The 18,735-nt window shown below is 37.4% G+C and overlaps 2 protein-coding genes across 3 annotated transcripts in view; both read right to left on the reverse strand.

Moving 5' to 3' along the window:
• CLCN4 (chloride voltage-gated channel 4) overlaps nt 1-10,459 on the reverse strand; it is a 39,984-nt gene extending 29,525 nt beyond the window's left edge. The window contains exons 1-4 of the mRNA XM_072427367.1: nt 10,308-10,459; nt 5,620-5,776; nt 1,876-2,027; nt 263-362 (exon numbers count right to left, since the gene is read on the reverse strand). Coding sequence (XP_072283468.1) covers nt 263-362; nt 1,876-2,019 — 244 coding nt within the window. The 5' untranslated portion in view covers nt 2,020-2,027; nt 5,620-5,776; nt 10,308-10,459. The remainder of the gene's footprint in view (nt 1-262; nt 363-1,875; nt 2,028-5,619; nt 5,777-10,307) is intronic.
• A 3,339-nt stretch (nt 10,460-13,798) lies between these two features.
• WWC3 (WWC family member 3) overlaps nt 13,799-18,735 on the reverse strand; it is a 94,536-nt gene continuing 89,599 nt past the window's right edge. For both annotated transcript variants that reach the window (XM_072427387.1, XM_072427380.1), the window contains exons 21-23: nt 17,035-17,265; nt 16,689-16,816; nt 13,799-14,556 (exon numbers count right to left, since the gene is read on the reverse strand). In XM_072427387.1, the coding sequence (XP_072283488.1) occupies nt 14,490-14,556; nt 16,689-16,816; nt 17,035-17,265 (426 nt within the window). In that variant the 3' untranslated portion in view covers nt 13,799-14,489. The remainder of the gene's footprint in view (nt 14,557-16,688; nt 16,817-17,034; nt 17,266-18,735) is intronic.

Here is an 18,735-nt window from a genome sequence, read left to right on the forward strand (position 1 = left end):
AGATTGTACCAGGATTATTTTGCCTTCCTCTGGACCAACTATGTCTAAGAGGGTTTTATATCTGGAATATGTTTATTTCCCTAGTGGTGGAACTTGATGGACTTATGTCTTTTTTCAACCTGACAATATGAAACTATGTTATAAGTATTGTTTATTTTTAAATGTGTTCCTTTGAGTACCTAAACTAACTTTTACTTTACTTGAGTACCTAATACATTGAAATACAAGCAGTGGGATACAATGCAATGATAAATGACTTTACCTGCTAAGAGTCCAATTAGCAGCATGACAACCCATCCTGACCAGGCCTCTAGGAGTCCCTTGATGAATTCCCATATTGACTCCTTGCTTTTGCTTGTGATCTAGAAGACAGTTATTATAATGAGATCCTGTTATTAACAAATATATTACAAATCAGGCTATGTAAAACAAAACATGAAATTACGTTCTGAGTTTTGATCTGGGGTCTTGATCATTAGGAAGTAATCAGAATTTTATCAACATACTGCAGCTTTTTTTGGCCAATCAATACTTATCACAAAAAACAAATCATTTTGAATGAATTTCCTCAGCAGTTGATATTGTTTCTTATAGATAAGATCATCCCCAGGCATTTCACCTGAATGCATTTCACCTGAGAAAACAAGTTCTTTTAAATTTTGTAGTTTAGCAGTCCTGAAATGTAGAAACATAATTTGTTTTATTCTTCAAGCTTTATTTCCTTTTTTATGGTCTGGGGTTCTTGCTGCACAAATGTACCAAGGTTCAGTAACTGTACTGTATATATGAGGTGCAATGTTGTCACCATAGGACAGGAACACCTCCCTCCTCCCAACATTCCCTGAGATACACAATAGATTTCTGCTGGATAAATTGATATTTTTTTCACCTGTTGGACAGATATTTTGCAATACAGCAGACTAAAATGGAGTTTAGAGTCTAAATATATTTTCTAAAGAGTGGATTGGCTTGAAACATTTAGACAAGTGTTCTTTGACCTTTTTTCATGGGGGAACCCTTTAAATAACTACCAAGTCTTGGGGGAACCCCCTGATAATTACTATATCCACAGCTCATAGTACATTAGTGAATTGGTCAGTGGGAAGAATGTCACCCTTACAGATAGCTAAAAAGATCACTGATATCAGTTAAACTGACTTGAGTCACAAACTGCTTATTGCTCGACCCCCAGCAACCTCTGGAGGGACCCTGGGGTCCTATAGAACCCTGGTTGAGAAACAACAATTTGGACCATAAGTGCTAAACATGTAAATGGAGCCTATGGCCAACAAGAAAATGAGTTTAAAAATGCAACCATATTTGATAATTTCCAGATTTGACAATACAGCAGTATCTTATCATTTATAAAAACCTCTAAATAATGAATTCTCAACCAGGGTTCTGTGCAACACTTGGGTTCTTCCAGAGGTAGCTAGGGGGTTCCTTAAGCTTTGGCCAATTGACCTACCATTATTCATTATTTATTAGCATGACACTAAAGCTATTTTAAGTTATCTGTAAGAGGGGAATTATTTCCACTGAACACAAATGTAAAGAATATTTGTACATTGACCTCATATGGTTTTAGTAGGGGTTCCCCAAGTCCTGAAAACTATCTCAAGGGTTCCTCAGTGCTAAAAAGGATGAGAAAGGCTGCTCTAGATCATACTGAATACAATAAAGCAGATTTATGTATCTAAAATTGTCAAATTTGCCACATATAGCCAACTATAGTTAAGCTCCACTAAACTAAAATCCATTATCAGCTGGTAATTTGCTTTGCCGCAGTCCTTTTGTCTAACTTTTGTCTAATGTGATTATCAGTTTTCAGTGCAGAGGTGATACAAGTAAAATATGAAGAACATGTCCTCTTACTTTCCTATGCCTGTCTGTGTCCCGTGACTTCTCCCTTAACCAGTCAATGGTGTGGAAGTCCTCATATGTCCCAACATCTGGAATCGGCTCATCAAGGAAATCCATTAGGTTGCTGGAACCATTTATCTCTCCTGTATTAACCATCTTGGCTTCTACAATCAAAAAGCATTTACATTATTAAATAGCCTTATATAAACAGTGTATTCTTCAGTTTGTGCTGTATTGTCAGTGTGTATATAACAACGTTTTATTTTTTGTATATACAGCTTTTGATGTTTAATTAATCACATACTCTCTAACCTATAAACATTTTGTTGGTTCATTGAAAATGTAAGACAGCATAAAAAAGTTATATCAGATGTAATTAGTATCAGATGTTACCTCTCAGATCTTTAAGGGTAAGACCTTCAGTTCAACCTTAATCCTTATGGTATGTTACATGGTAGCAGAATGGCTTCCAAATGGGCCATTTGAAATTGTATTTTATTATTTCTACCATTGTCTATGTCCCTGCATAGAGTGGTTAGGCTGCATAGCATCTAAACAAGCTAACGGGTTCATAGAACTGCCAACCCCTTGGAGCAAATGAGTCCGTTCAATACACCAGTGGTGCTGTAAGCACAGGGGGTCCATATTAATATTATAAAAATCAAAAGAGTGAGGAAAATGGAACCTAGAGTTTTTCTGTATATTTGTATGGGTTTTTTTTTAGCACCGGTATATGAACTATTGCATACTAATATTTGTTATCAGGTAGGTGGTATTGTACATATTTTTTAAAATGTTTACCAGACTAATATATTAAAAAAATGAACTTGTAGAACGTATAGATTCTTGCAATAGTCTTCAAATCACTCCGTGTGCTCCTTGGATCCTAGTCAAAGGCTGTAAGTCCCACTCCTTCAAAGCACTAAGAATTCTCCCTAGTTTACAACAATCTCCTAGATTGTAAACTCCTCGTGGCAGGGTCCTCTCCTCCTCATGTGTCACTGTCTGTATTTGTCTGTCATTTGCAACTATTTAATGTACAGCGCTGCGTAATATGTTGGTGCTATATAAATCCTGTTTATAATTATTAATAATAATAATAATAATAATAACTATTAAATGCCAGAGTTTGTACTGCTAACTAAAGTCATGGCATTTGAGAACTGAATGACAGGGGGCTAAGTTGGGGCTCCCTCTACAGAGTGGGCCTAGCAACCAGGGGTTGTGTAAAGTTACTATATGTGAATGATATTAGGCAAAGTCGGATTTACTAAACTAAGCTTGAGGGATACAATATGACACTTACAGAGGGACATCCCAGCATTCCAAAGAACAGAAACAGAAATCAGCTTTAGTTACCTTCTCCCTGCTTTCCCCAGCAGCCAGAGATGCCTTGTCTATGTGGTTGGCCTTTGATGTCTTAACTTACAGTGTGGTTGTACATGGCAATAAAAGCCTGCAACTGATAGAGCAGCAAAGAGAATGGGATGGACCTGCAGTAGGGAGAAAGCCTGAGGAAGTGAGGAATATGATAACTATAATTACATTTTATGTTTATCCATGTCAAACCAAACTTTTATCCCATTCAGTGTAGGTGGAACCTACAGCAAGTCTATTCTTTTCCTGCTTGCTGTTGATGGCATATACCCATTGCAATATGCCCTGTGGAGTTCAGCACTACTTGTATAGCTACCACGGCTAGCACAGGCCACATACTTTACTAGGGATGCAGCATGGTAATAGTAGGGGTGTCATAGGACAAGGCAGCAATAACCCAGGCACTATTACTGAGCTGATGGAGGCTTTCCAGTTATACACAGGAGCAGCTGGCAGCCACATATAGCACCCGGATTGTACAGCAGAAATGCCTGTCATAGTGACCAAAATAGAGCAGTTCATAATAAACTGTTCCTGCTCATCCTGAATGATACAGCATCACTCTTCTACTAATATTAAAAAAAGGACATTATTATATTAGAGGTGCACTGACATTCTTTAACTCCTACTGTAGAAAATTCAAATGTCAGGTCATAGGGGGTCTAATATAGCACAATGTAATTATAGCCATGTCTAGCTGGCCATGGCAAAGTTGTTCTGCATTACTGGTTAAGGCTTGCAGATAACAGTTGTATTTGCTAGCAATGTATACATGACATTATAACCCACTGAAGGCTCATTAAGATCAGATGCTTTAAACAAGGTGGCAATAGGGTCCTTGGCTCGGTTCCAACCCAAGCCTTATGTGGATAGAATTTCTATGACATACCTGTGTTTGTGATATTTACTACAGGTGCTATGCTTTCCTCCCACAGGCCACAAATAGGTTAATTGCCTTCTGTCTAAGTTTGCCTTATAAATTGTGCACGTCTGTTCCCTAATGTGTGAGAGTAATCGATTTTAGGGTCCTCCGGGACAAGTCACTCTTTAAAACACAGAGGAATAAATCAGTTCTGTATAAATAATTAGTAATAATGTTGCAATAAATTGTCTTTTGTGTGGGAAAAAAATCCAAATATTGTTCAGTAGAGTTATAATATATATTCATAAGAGTTTAGAATAAAGAGGTGAGGCGCCCCGTAGACACAGTTGTAGGTAAAACAAACTTCCCAACTAGATAGCATAATCAGGTTGGTACCCTTACTTTTTTACTGACATTAAGTAACTGCTAACAGGAGAACTAAAGTGTTATCTCACTACAGTGCACTAGTGATAATAATGAATATTATCTATATGAATAATTAGGATTTTGTAGATAACATAGGGAAGTTTTAGAGTCTTTATAAGTTTTTGTGGAGATAAAAATGGTAGCCTATATTACCAGTCATTTGGAAAGTTACAAATCTTGCTAGACACAAAAAAATTAAATTAGGTTTTGCTGACCATCTTATACCTTGGGGGTATAACATAGAGAAATAGTGTTTGATGAAAACACTAGCAAAACAACATTTTTTGGATTCAGTTATCATTTATGCTATTTAGGCAAGGCTAAGAGGATACACAAGCTTTACATGTTTAATGACCTGTCTATAGGCTTTAGTTTGCGTCAGAATGGCTTTTGTGCCTATCATACCTGCACCTTTTCAGATTTTGCCCGGAGACTTTGCCTGCCAAGATCTGACCTAGTGGGAATTCCCTCCATCTTTTCCACTAATAAGCTGATAAGGGGAGTGACAATAACAATATTATAGCTGTTTGATATTAGTTGGAGCAGTGAACTGATGCTTGGAAAAAGGAGAGAGAATGACCCAAAGTTATATTTTCACTTTTCAATAAAATGATGAACCTCCTTTATTGTCTGTGTCCCCACTAAGGAAATTATCAGGATAGTAAGGAAAGGTAAGCAATGAAAACAAAACAACAGTTTACTCTTCTGCCATTCTTAAAGGAAAACTTTATTCTATCTGATATTAATAATTCCAACAAAACTAATATAGTGAGTATAAAAACTGCTGGGTGCCTAGTAGTAAATGATGACCCTGTCCCAATTACTATTATTATTAATAATAATAATAATAAACAGGATTTATATAGCGCCAACATATTACCCAGCACTGAACATTAAATAGGGGTTGCATAACATTAAAGGACAAACAAATACAGACAGAGACACTGGAGGAAAGGACCCTGCCCCGAAGAGCTTACAATCTAGTAATCCCAATACAGCAGGATGCTAATAGAGCATACTGTATACTGTATTGGATATTTTATTAAATAGTTACTCTTCCATGAAGAAATAGGCATTTAATCTGGTTTTACCTTTTGTTAGTACGTTGTAATGATCTGTTCACTTCTTCTTAAGCACCCTGCTAATGCAGAATCGCAGAATTGACAAAGTGGATGATGGCAAATATTTTACTGTTTCCATAAATGCAGTATATATAGGAACAGGAATCCCATGTCAGTATAAAGTGCCCTAAAAAATAAAACAGGATAACAGATTACCCTCATTTATCACAATATCCTTACATCACACAGAACAGTTTAGTGGACAGAAAAATTTCTCTAGCTAGCATGACTATTGAACTCTAAAGCATTACAAATGCATAGTTTGTAGATTGATGATAACTGAAGTATGATGTGTGAAATGAAATGTCTGTTAAGTGTATTGTTTTCTAAATGCCACTCTGTCCATTTCAGAATTTGACACTTCCAGGAATGTCAGATAGTTCCACAAAGCACCCATTTCATTCTCCCCACTCCAACGCCAATACAGGACAGGAAGGGACAAGGGATGGAACCATGTTTAGCACCATGGATACAGGAATCAAACACTACTGGAATTGTCAGGGCTAAAGGGTCCCATAGAGACTGCAGCACTGAAATGGAATTATAATTTAATGAAAGTTACTGCAGGCACTTCATTGTAGACCTCTAGCCTCCTCTGATGAAAACATGTTCCATGGAAATCACTGGAGCTGTGTGCTCCAGTACATAAACTTTAAAAAAGTATTTTGAGATTTGGTATATGGGCCTTGTTGCTAAAACAAAACTGACATAGAGCCCATCTGTAAAAAAAAGATTACTAATGCTTACCTGCCTGGTAAACCTTCACTTTGTTCAGGAGCTATGGATACCCTTTCATGTAAGTTAGTGTGTCCCCTGCTGGGCCCTATGATTCATCCCACCGGCTGCCACATCACTGCTGAATGCTACATTAAGTAGAAGCTGATGGAGTGAAGAGGCATTTCTTGCTCCTGAAAATGTCAGATGCTACAGATTCTTCTGCAAGCTTAGATTTTCAAGAGGGTGAATATCAATGGCTCAGGCGGCGGGACAGTTAAGTAACCCTCCTACTTTTTTTAGAGACATTTTTTAAAGCTGAACTCTAGGCATGAAAACTTTGGTTTGCATGTATTCCTGAAATCTCAGTGGGGATATAAATTAACTTGTGTGTGCATACCAACTGCAGTTATTACCTTGTAAATCTACAAATTTCACTATATCATCATTGGACTGTACATAGCCTGTGCAGAGGGCAGAGCTATAAAGGACTACAGACTACCCGAAGAAAACTACAGGGGGAGGATACAAGACAAGGGAAAAAATAAATACCATTTTTATTACAGGATGTTCCTGCACAGATGTGACTAATTGTACTAAATTGCTACAAAGTTCTTGATAAACTACACAAAGCCCCCCAAGGTTTAGTAATAAATACACATGCCTCTTATTATATATTATATCAATATTTGCTCATGTCAGATTTTAGAGCCATTTTTATACTGGCATTATAATAAGTTTTCACAGCTGCTGTCTAGGATGCAAGAGAGCTGTGATATGACAATTGTCTTTCAGAACTACCACGCACGTTAAAATTCCTGAAGGGAGTTGGATGTGCCCATGGTGACCACCTGCAAGGGGAGTTCATGGTGTGTGGGAGTTCCCACCATACTTCTTCTAACTTCTACTCAATTGTATTTAAAGTGGAAAGTGTTGGCAGCAGTTGTGCATTAAGCTCCCTGGCGCTATGAATAATTTAGTATTTTACTCAAATACTTATTTTAAATTTCCCGCCAGTCCCGCCACCTAACACACAACACCCGCACACATGTCACATGCCCACCTGGCATCTGCATCCCCCAGCCTCGCATCTCCAACATTCACACGCCAGAACGCGAGGCCAGGGGACACAGATGCCGGGCATCACCAACGGGACAAAGATGCCGGGCATCACCAAGCGGACGCCATGGGCTCGTGAGGACCAGGTAAGCCCTCGATTCCCACTTTTTGTAATGAAACTTAACCCGGAGCCACACTCAGGATTACTGCCAGGGAGTTAGGGTACTACTGCTATGAATCAGCTTGTCATAGATGTGCCAGCAATGGGAGGAAGAAATCAACAAGATTGTTTCAGGATTGAGAAGATTAATGGCAGTGACCTTACTGCACCGACAGAAGCAACTACCACTGAGGATGTCTATTTGTATACATGCAGTTAGAACTAAGCCACTTGTGTGCAGATGTGGCCGTCATGGTTCCATCCGAGTACACCATGACTGGTTTAAAAAGCAACACTCAATGTTTTCTGCCAGCATGCTTAAGAAGCGGACTCTTCTCCTCTGATGAGTCAAAACTTTGCTGATTGCAGAGCTTTAAGTTTGACTCAGTAGGGAGTGACAGTTCTCTGCAGAGAGACCAATGCTTACCCACAGAGTGTGAGGTTCTCTTCATCAGTAAACAGTCCTTTCTACTCCATAGCTGATTCACACTGAAAACAAACTGTATCATTTTGACCACTTTTTCCTTTAATATGCCTGGAATATATTTAGCTGATATGAAACAAAAATTCAGTTGGGTTTGGTATATAATCCTTTTCTTTATTGTAGGAAGGTATTAGGCTTGACCACACAGCCTAAAATTTACTTATAGTTACTTAGGAACTTCATGGGTTCAGTCCACCCAGAGGTAATATATCTATTATAGGCAATGATAGCTGCTTTCTCAGTTCAGACTTCCATATTTGATGTTTAATAATAACATTTTTAAGGTCTGCACACTTGACACTTGACCAATACAAGGTGGCTTTCATATATTTTTAAATTATTTATCATTATGGAGAGTGTAACAGAAGAAGCCGAAACCCCTCAAAATACAGGCAGGCAGAACAAGAGACAAATGATCAGCCAAGGAGTGTTTTGCAGTAGCATGCAGTAAAATGTTACAGTAAAATGGTACGCTGCTATATATTCTGAGCTGTACTGAAAAAGGCTGTGTCTATTTTTTGTGCATTGTGGTGCCAACCACGTGGTAATACACCGCAAAAGTGTGATTCTAGCCTTGAGTAGGAACTAAAGCGAAATGCTAGCAGATGAATGTTTTTTGGTAGAAGCGAGTTCTGGATATCTCCAGACAAAGATTACTCTTCTGCACATTCTTTTACAATGCTAGTAGCCAGCGCAGTGTGGTGCTCATGTTCATGCAATCTATAATGTTCCAAAAATGGAGCCAGGTGTCATGATAATGTAACTCCAACACATATGCAGAGAAATGATATCATCAATGACCGCCCAAGTGCTGAAATAAAAAAGAGCCAGTCTGAAAGAGAGATAACATGACAAGGAGCACAGGTCTGTCAGTGCTGAAAGAGAGGGGACTGGGATAATGTCAAAGTATTCTGCACATAATCCCACCACCTCCCACAGCTGGCAAGTTTAGTTTTGTCATAAATATATGTGTAAAAGCAAGATGTAACTTATTTATCATTTATGATAGAAATGTCATCATAGGGTATATAATATTTTATAAAGATAAATCATTGGAATGTAGGAGAATACAGAATATTCATAAATTATTATTATTATATAGCACCAACATACTACACAGTATTTATATAGCGCCAACATATTAAGCAGCGCTGTACAAAGTCCAAAGTCATGTCTTGCAGTCTAATGCTTACCATAGTCATATGTCATTAATACAGTAAAAGGTCATTTTGGGGGGAAGCCAATTAACATAACTGCATGTTTTTGGAACATGGGAGGAAACCCAGGCAAACACGGGGAGAACCTGCAAACTCCATGCAGAGTCCTGACCGAGATTCCAACCTGGGACATTGCACTAACCACTGAGCCACGGTGCTGCCCAAAATTACATTTAAGAGGTGTAGCAAATGACAGACAGATACAAACAATGACACAGGAGGAGAGGACCCTGCTTGAAACAGCTTACAAACTAAGAGGTGGGGGAAGTACCCACATAAATGACTGCAGGATGTTAGCTGTAATGTAGAATAACACGTAAGAGTATTATGTTTTATACAAAATGCACATTGTATGTGAACAGACAGACTGCAATGTCAGAAATACTCACCCAGCCTACATTATTGCTGTATGTAACCAGTATACTTCAAGATGGCCTGTAAAAATGGGTATATTATCTTCCAGGCCACATACTAATTAGACTAGCAGAGTACAGAGATTCTACAGTGTATTGCAGTTTGTATACAGCAAAGTCATAACTATGAAATGATGTATAATATTATGGTATAGTCACAACCGTATATACACATATATATATATATATATATATATATATATGTATGTATGTATAAACCTTGGTGGCTATAACATTAGAAATAAGGACATTTGTATGTCATTACCACACACAGCTAATATTTACCAGCCAAGATTTCTATTCTTCATCGTTGCATGCCTGTGGATTAATCATTAATTAACAGACGCTGCCAATATTTACACATCACGAATATTTGTCTGCCTTATGTCTAACATTCTACTTATATCATAGCAGTGAATTATGGATGCAGTTTGCTACTGAATTACAAAGAGGCTTTATGTGCACAATAGGCCTTCTGCTGCACGGCCCATATGGCAGCATTTGTGCTGTCAGCTGCCCATACAAAGGCAGTGTTAAGCCCAGCAGCATCCTCTATGCCATTATAGCACAGCAATGATTTTATATGTCACATACACACAGTGTACTCTTACCTGCAATGCAACATCACTTAGCCCAGACCTTTAGCTATCCACAGCATCATTCTCCTAGGTGGTAAAGCAATGATGTCATGTAGGGGAAGGCAGAAGTCATGTGACTGCCATCTCCTTTTACAGAGAGCAGCCTGCCTCCATCTGTCAATGGCTGATTTAAAGGGACAATGTCCTGCTGTCAGGGGAATGGAGGAGCACTTGTTTTTTATTTGTGTGCCTTTCATTGGGTAAATGAGCCAGAGCTGAAAATAAAATACCAGGCAGGCTTTACCGTCCTAAAGCAGATTAGTTGTTTAGGAGCTGTTATGAAGAGGAATGTCATTCATTGTGCTTTTAATTATTAACTTGAATTGGTTTAAGGTTGTGTTAAACATTGAATAATAAAAGAAATAGAACAGTTACATTTTCCCAAGAGCTACTATGTACTTGGGTGCACATTGTCAGTGCAGAGCTACACTGTATTCATGCAGTTTATTTAAGTTGGCTAGCTGCACAGCTTCATGCACAAAAACTGCATCTACAACTTTTTCAGCAACACAGCGCACCAAAGTGCACAATTTGTGTGTTGTTGTTGTGGACTGTAGTGCAAATATGTTGACAGAAAGGGCGAGTGTGTAATGAGTTTGCATTCTAAATAAATGGCACTACAAAGCACAATAATGTATGTTTAATTGCATTATCACAGGGTGAAGTCAAATTCTATTTCTGTTTTGTAGGTTAACATATAAGGTGAAATGAACATTTTCTTTTTCTCCAGGACACCAATGAAGAGATGTCTTCACCAAACACCCTACTTCCATCTATGGCCATTTTATGGTCAGATGTCTTGTGTCTTGTTCCTGCAATGTGACATTTTCATTTGACTATATAATGTGTGATAAATATAAATATATATATTTGGCATCTTTATTATAATGGGACAAAAACACTAAGAGCAATAATAACTTATTGATGTTTCCAGACATAGACATCCGATGACACATTATTCTCACTGTTGCCATTTCTTAACTAGAATGCGGGACACCAATGAACTAATACTTTTAATATAGAGAGCAGAAGGATATAAGATAAGATATAACTTCAAATCCTGGATTTGTAAGACTAAAGAAACAGACAGCCGCAGGGTATTCTAGGACTAGTTATACCACAGCTAAAAGGATATTTTAGAGTGACATGCTTGCACATGTAGTAGCGCAGATAAATAAAAATGTCAGGAAGGCATGCAGACACTGGTAGGTCATGCTGACACATCTGCAGAGACACAAGAGCTGGCTATTTATTTTCAATGTCTTTTTTAATGAAGAAGTAAAAGGCAGCACTGTAATTAAACACAGACATGTGATGCATTGACACCTACATAATATACACGACTTGTGCAGTGCCTGGTAGTCCCACATAGCCCAATTCTGTTACAGAATTCTGAATACATATAATCTCTGAAGTCTCTAGCACTGAGGCTTGTGCTGCATGTGAGCTGTGTATTCTCCACTGGATGTAAATCCAACCTTATTTCAGTTATAGGTCAACAACCCAATTATATGTTAAGTAACCATACCTCATCTGAAGACACTGGGGGCCCATGATGTCCTTAATCAGGTCAGTAGTTGCTCCTGTAGTCTGCCTTCTCTCGGCACTTGGTGTCTGAACAAGAGAGCTAGGTGTTGGCTAAAGGCACATGGTGTGTGAATCAGATTTAGGTGTAGCATTAGCCAGAGGTATTTGTTCTTTCATGAACCAGACGTAGAAAAATGTACACATCAATCTGATGGCTGGGAATAGGAGTATATATAAAACATAGTTGTCAAACATATCATTGTAATTAAAATATTTATTTCCCAATGGAAAGTTACTAGAGTCTGATTAGTTTTATTCATCCTAGAATGCAGGTACGTTTTCAACTTTTTCCACATTGATAGTGAGTGACTGACCCAGAACAAGCATGCAGCCAGGGAAACATGAAAAGTCTAAACTCCCATGTTACATACCTGTTTTAGATCAGTAATGCAGTGTACCTCTGGAGAACCCAATCTATATGAAGAATATGGCAACTTGTTGACAAGGTCCAAAGGCAATTTACTCATTAAAAACATAAAGAAGTAAAATCCATTGTAGTTTCAATCCAGTTTGACAACAGAACATGTTGTTTGTGCTTACTTATGTACAATCAGCAACTATGCTTTCCTAGGGGGAAGACAAAAGTGACTGGCAACATTGTAAGGCCAGGAATGCTTGGCTAGATCTAGCCAAGATCTAGATCAAGAAGAAAATACTAGGGGATGGTACAGAATAACATGGAAATAAGTAAACTCCACCTCACTGGGCTTGATGTGTAAAACAGGGAAAAGGACATTCCATCAAACATTCCCTTGTTGGTATCTTTCAGGTCCATGTGTTCAATAGCAGTAATTGATACCCACATGGGAATAATAGGGGAATGTCAGATTCCCTGTTTTATAAACAGAGCCCATTGTGCTCTGGCTTTATATGTTACATATGCTAAACTAACCCTGGATAAGTACAGTGAAGCCAAGCTGTGCCACGACCGTAGCATTGTCACTTACTGTGTGATAGCCTTCAGAATTTTTTCTTTTATTTTCCAGCATCTTGGAAAAGCCATTCAGTTCTTACAGATATCGAATAACCTTGAAAATTAGATAATTTTTTAAATAATGTAAACTTCTCATGTCACCATTATCAGATTATTTCTAGGCATTAGTACCTTCATTGACAGACTTTAGATTTGCATTTATGGCTTCAGTTCACCAGCACTTCTCAGTTGATCTGGTATTCTTTTTCAGAAGTTTTTCACCTGAAGTTGCCCTGCAATTCTTTTCTTCTGCCATGAAAAAAAGGATGAGCAATAAACTACTACACAAGCGCTCCTGTCTACATGTGGCATCGCAGTGGGTCCCGACACTTCAAGAGCTTAATTAACAATGGACAGAACCCTCCTTCCCTCAGTTTGTTTTTGGGGATATATATCTGTTAATCTATGGCCACCCCATGGTGAAATGAAAACAATGTACTATTAACTGTTAAACTGTCCCTAAAGTAAACCTGTCTTGAAAGAAATACATAGGCAGCCATTGCTGGTCTTCTAAAGATGCTAATCACCTTGGTGTCTCTGGCTTCAGTACTTTTAAGTAATCATGTGCAGCCAGTGGAGTTGCTTTTATTCTGCATACTTGTTCCTTATCAGTGACCAAGAAAATGTTAAAGTTTAGCATGACAGCTGGGAAACTAGATATTGTACAGGGAGGGATGGTGACAGTCATTATACTTCTTTCATGGCAGGTTTTCTAAGCATATTTCCTAGTATTGAAATGCCCATTTGGGGAGCATTAAAAATCTGTATTTCCACACAACAATGAAAACAAATAAAAAATAGAATCAAGTTACTTTGGGTGAACATTACAAGAACTCATTAAGTAGAGGAATAAGCTCAGCAGAGTACCAAACACAATGACACAAAAGACCAAACAACAATGAGATCTCTGGAAAATGCAATGCCATTTTTATTCAGTATTAAAACCCTTGAAGTGATAATATTTTAGTACAGAAAAAGAAATCATGTGAAAGAATATGAGATACGTTATGAAGAAAAGCAAGGAAAAAAATATAACAAAAAAAGCTACCAAAGGTGACAGTTTGCAAATAATATTTTCATTTTAGGTACCAGAAAGAAAGCCAGTCCATCAGTCCAATTCAGCTGTATAACAAAACACTTGGAAGCATAAATTCAGTCTAGGACATCTTTAAAGCAGGTATTTTCCCTCAAGGAAAATAAAGACCTATAAATAAATTACTGATACAGCGAACTGTCCCGAGCTTGCTTTATTTCCAATTTCCAGCCTTTTTTTTATTAAAAGTCACATTAAAAAGCATCAAAACTGTACATTTTTTATCAGAAGAGAGTAGTTGATCTATAAAATAGTTTGTCTTCAAAGATGTCAGTGTTACAGCAAGGAAAAACCAAGCCTTGCTGCAGTCGTAATATAAAATATATAATTATAGATATTTATATAATGCATATATTTTTTTCATTTTTATTGTGTTTTTTATTTTTTACAAAATAATGAATAGCTTTTAAAACATTTTTGTAATATTAAACTTCACTTGTTTAATAACTTCATGGAAATATGAACAATGTTTTCGATACATCCTGTATTCGCATGAAACACATCATACGTCGTCAGCTGGCAGAGGAGGTATATTGATCCTTGGTCTTGTAAAAAATGCCATCTTCTCTCTGTCAGTAACAGAGGAGAAAGGGTTCAGTTAGAAAGATACAAATGTGTAGGATAACACTATGTTTGTTAGATATGTCTTTGGTGCTCCAAAGCATTTTAAAATTCAATTTAACATCTAACAAGTAAATGAATATATAGACCTGGCAAATGCTTTGTATTCCCATCCATCCAGTTATGACATTAAAACAGTCCTGCCTAGCGGGGTAGGATTTCTTTTTTCTGATGCAGTTCTGTAACAATTACAGATCTCCTCAACACCCCCACCTTGTGATTAGAAACTGAAGGAGAAGTAGAAGACTGATGAGATCATCTCTCTGTTCCCGACAGCAAGCTACCTTCTTTGCAGCAAAACTGATTAGCCCTTTGTGCTGCTTCTCCTTACACAGCCTGAGCTTTGCATTACAGGGGCTGTAAAACTAATAACAGGTCAAAGGAAGGGACTGTTTGCATTAAACAAAAAACACATTTAAAATTCAATTATCGATTACTAAACTGCATTATTGTATGTATTTTGTAGATGCCTTGGGTTCACCTTTAATCATGCATTTTACATTTGATACACTATATCCAAACATGACTGTATGTAGAAGAATATTTTCTCTCCTAATTGTTGTAAATGTCTACTTGAAGTTACCAGCAAAGATGTAAACAATTGTTGTATATTCCAAAAAAGAAAGCAACCTTTTTAACTCAACTTTCTGACCACAACCCACAAAGTATTTAAAGACATACACAAGGGAACAAAGCTGACGGCGTTTCTCAAGATGAATATCTTCCAGTGCAGAAAATCCCAATGGAAATCTTTTTTATCAGAAATTCTGTCAACAATATGGGCTCCCAAATATCATAGGAGTTAATTTCCTCTGTTTTTAGCCCTAAATATAAAAGAATGTATGGGTATTCCTAAAGTGAGGTGATGATTTACCATTCTTTTGTTAATTGGACACCAACCCAGTTGGACACAGTAGTGCAACCCAGCAACCTTCTCACTTCTCCCCCATAAGACCTGGACAATCTCTAAACAATATGACCAGACCAGCAGGGACAAACAGCAATATTAGTCCTGGCTTAAAATTAATGGTAGGCAGTCTTAACAAAAAACTCCACCTCCACCATAATCCTTATTTTATTTACCTTCAAGCAAATCGCTTCACAATGAACAGATCAATAAAGTGCATTTACCTGCAAACCTTAAAGTGATTTATGCCATTCCTCTTACTACCCCAAATGATGTGTGGGCGACGATTTACATGATGTTTATAGAATCTCCTTTAGATTTACTTAAACTATATAACATGATTACAATACCTAAATAAGTATGTAGGCAATCACATTACATAGCTGTTGGTAGATCTAACGAATATAACACAATCAGATTGTACAGTGTACTATCAGTTTATTAGCACATGTAAATAGAACCATACAGACTTCTATATACAATTCTCTGATACAGAAACTATCTTGGAAATTACCAATTTGGCCAGAGAAGTTAAAGGCTCCTACAGCCTACAGCTGATATGGGTAACATACATATGGGTAAGGGTCTAGCTCAGCCTTCTTCAACCTTTTTACATCTGAGGAACCCTTAAAATAAATGTCATGTCTCAGAAAACTCCTATTGATATTTGGCAATTTAGAAAAAGCCTCTTAAATTGGTGGCCAGTAAAAAAAAATCACCTTACAGTGTTGGCCAAAAGAATGCCTTATAGACACCTAAAAACATCATGCAGCTGGCTCCTTAAAGTTGGGGTAAAGATCTTTGAACATTCATCGTTCATCCTCCATCGTTCGTTGATCTGCTAGGACAGTTGTTCGGACGATGGATGACGGGCACTGTACACACGCCAGATTATCGTCCGATATCAGCCCTGAGACAATTATCGTATGAGAACCATTGCAAGTGTGTATGTAGCCTAAGTCGTCAGTTAGTAAGTGAGAGATAGTCGTAAGTAAGTGAGGGATAAAATAGGTCCTCTGTATAGTACTCACTTGTAATACAGAGAATTTCCTAGATAGACAAAAAACATTCCAGGATTTGAATGTAGTAATTGAATGTAGTAATAATAGTAATAATAATAGTGATTATGGTAGCACTGGTTATGGTATGTTTTTTTTTTTTTTTTTCAATTACCTGAAGGTTTGCACTTGCAGTGGCTCCTTTTGATTCTGACCACGCAGATGGAAGACTTCTTTGGAGACTTTCTTGAGCATTTTCTCAGCTGCTTGTTCTTGGTGCAGCTCAAGCTTGGTCTGTCTCATCTAAAGAAAAGAAATACATAAAACGCTTGTCAGAAAAAGAAAGTACTAGCTATAGAGCAGAGATATGTGCATGTGAATTCCCATATCCCTCCACACACATCTGCACTCCATAACCCACGGTGCAATGTCTGGAGCCTGAGGTCCTAGAAGTTTGATTCTTATGAAGGAAGTTTGATTTATTTCATTGTTAATCAGCTTTAAATTAACAGTATATTTACCTGTCTTTCTGCCTCTATCAGCAGACAACGGAACCTTTCATCCCGCAGCACCCACTGGGGAAGCTCACTTTGACCTCTAAGTTGTGCCTCCTCTAGACGTTGCTTGAGGTCTTTAAGGGTGCCTATCTCTTCATTTAACTGTTGTTGCTTTGTTCTGGAAGCCTGGAGATCCAGCTCCAGGTCTAGAGATGTCCGTGCCATGATCTCTGCCATGGAAGACTGACAGGCCTGCTACAAAACACAAGTGACACATAAAAGTCTCAAAAACATTGCAACAGTTGACTTCAAGAGAAGAAAAAGCATTAAAAAAAACACTGGATGTATTTATAAGCTGATTGCTACAGTTTTCAGACCAGCTAGATGAACGACAATGAAAAATAAATTGACGACTGCAGCTAAGATAATGAATGTATTAAATAAGGAAATGAAGGTATGATCACCAAAATGAATATATTAATAGCCTGGGTACAGTATAAAATACAGTTAAATGGGTCACACACTCCATAGCTTTTTCTGCAAGGGAATATTATTTTTTTTCTGCTTTACTTAACCTCCCTAGTGGTAACCCTGGGTGTGACTTGGGGTAGAAAAAAGTTGCTGAAAGCGGTATCCCCGAGTCACACTTGGGGTAGGTAAACCCATGGGAAGGTTAGTGAATACAGCGCTTAGCTGATCTGCTGGCGTCCCACGTTGTCAATCGCCGCAATCCCTGTCTTCTTTCTTTCTCCGGCGTCTTCTGCACACGATGAGTCACCGGGAACTCCCCCGGTGTGTACTCCACAGGGAACACTCGGTGCGTGTGTACGTTGCCAGCGGGACAGGGCGGGAAATTCAAAATCCATTTGTAGTGCATTGAATACAAAATACCTGTATTGAATGCAATACATTGGAATTATACGTGTAAAAGCAGTACACTGTTTTCAAGATTTTTTTTTACAGTATATATAGTATGAGTATATTATTTATTTACTTTTTTGAAATTTTAAAAAAATGTAAATATATATATTTTATTATTTTATATATATTTTTAATTTATTCATTATTTTAACATGATTTTGTGTTTTAAACTTATACTCATACTATTATAATATACTGTAAAATAATATTTTATGAAAAACAATGTACCGCTTTTAGACATATAAAACTGGAAAGAAATGTACCGCTAGGGAGGTTAAGTTAAACTTACAGGTCTTGATAGAAGTCTGTGACTGGATAGAGAAAGTTGAAAGTTATGTTATATTTAGGATTTTACCCAACAGTCGCTAAGGGACACAATTTTAAAACAGAGAGCAAGTTAAAGAAGAGCCAGTGGTAAATGATTAAAAAATCTGACAGAATAATAATTTTACAGTTATTATATTATACAGTGCATGGTAGTGGATTGCGTTAGAAAAAAATGTCATGTGATTTTTCTTTAGCACATTAGAGTGCATGGCAAGCCAAGTTATTTTCAGCTAGCTGCAAAAATGTATGTTACCATGTGACAATTAACAAACCACATAATCTAACTGGGCCTACAAGGATATTAGCCAGTAATTATGTCTAGAGCAAGAGACCTAGATATTCTAAATATTCTGAGATTGTCAGGTAACTAAAAACCACAACTGAATTGAATGTCTGAGAAGGTGAGATTTCCTTCTTGTAACATACTAGTAATAAAAGACTCATGAAACGATCATAGCAGATTCTACAATAGTGCAA

Source organism: Pyxicephalus adspersus, chromosome 1 (assembly GCF_032062135.1).
Source record: "Pyxicephalus adspersus chromosome 1, UCB_Pads_2.0, whole genome shotgun sequence".
Taxonomy (NCBI): Eukaryota; Metazoa; Chordata; class Amphibia; order Anura; family Pyxicephalidae; genus Pyxicephalus; species Pyxicephalus adspersus.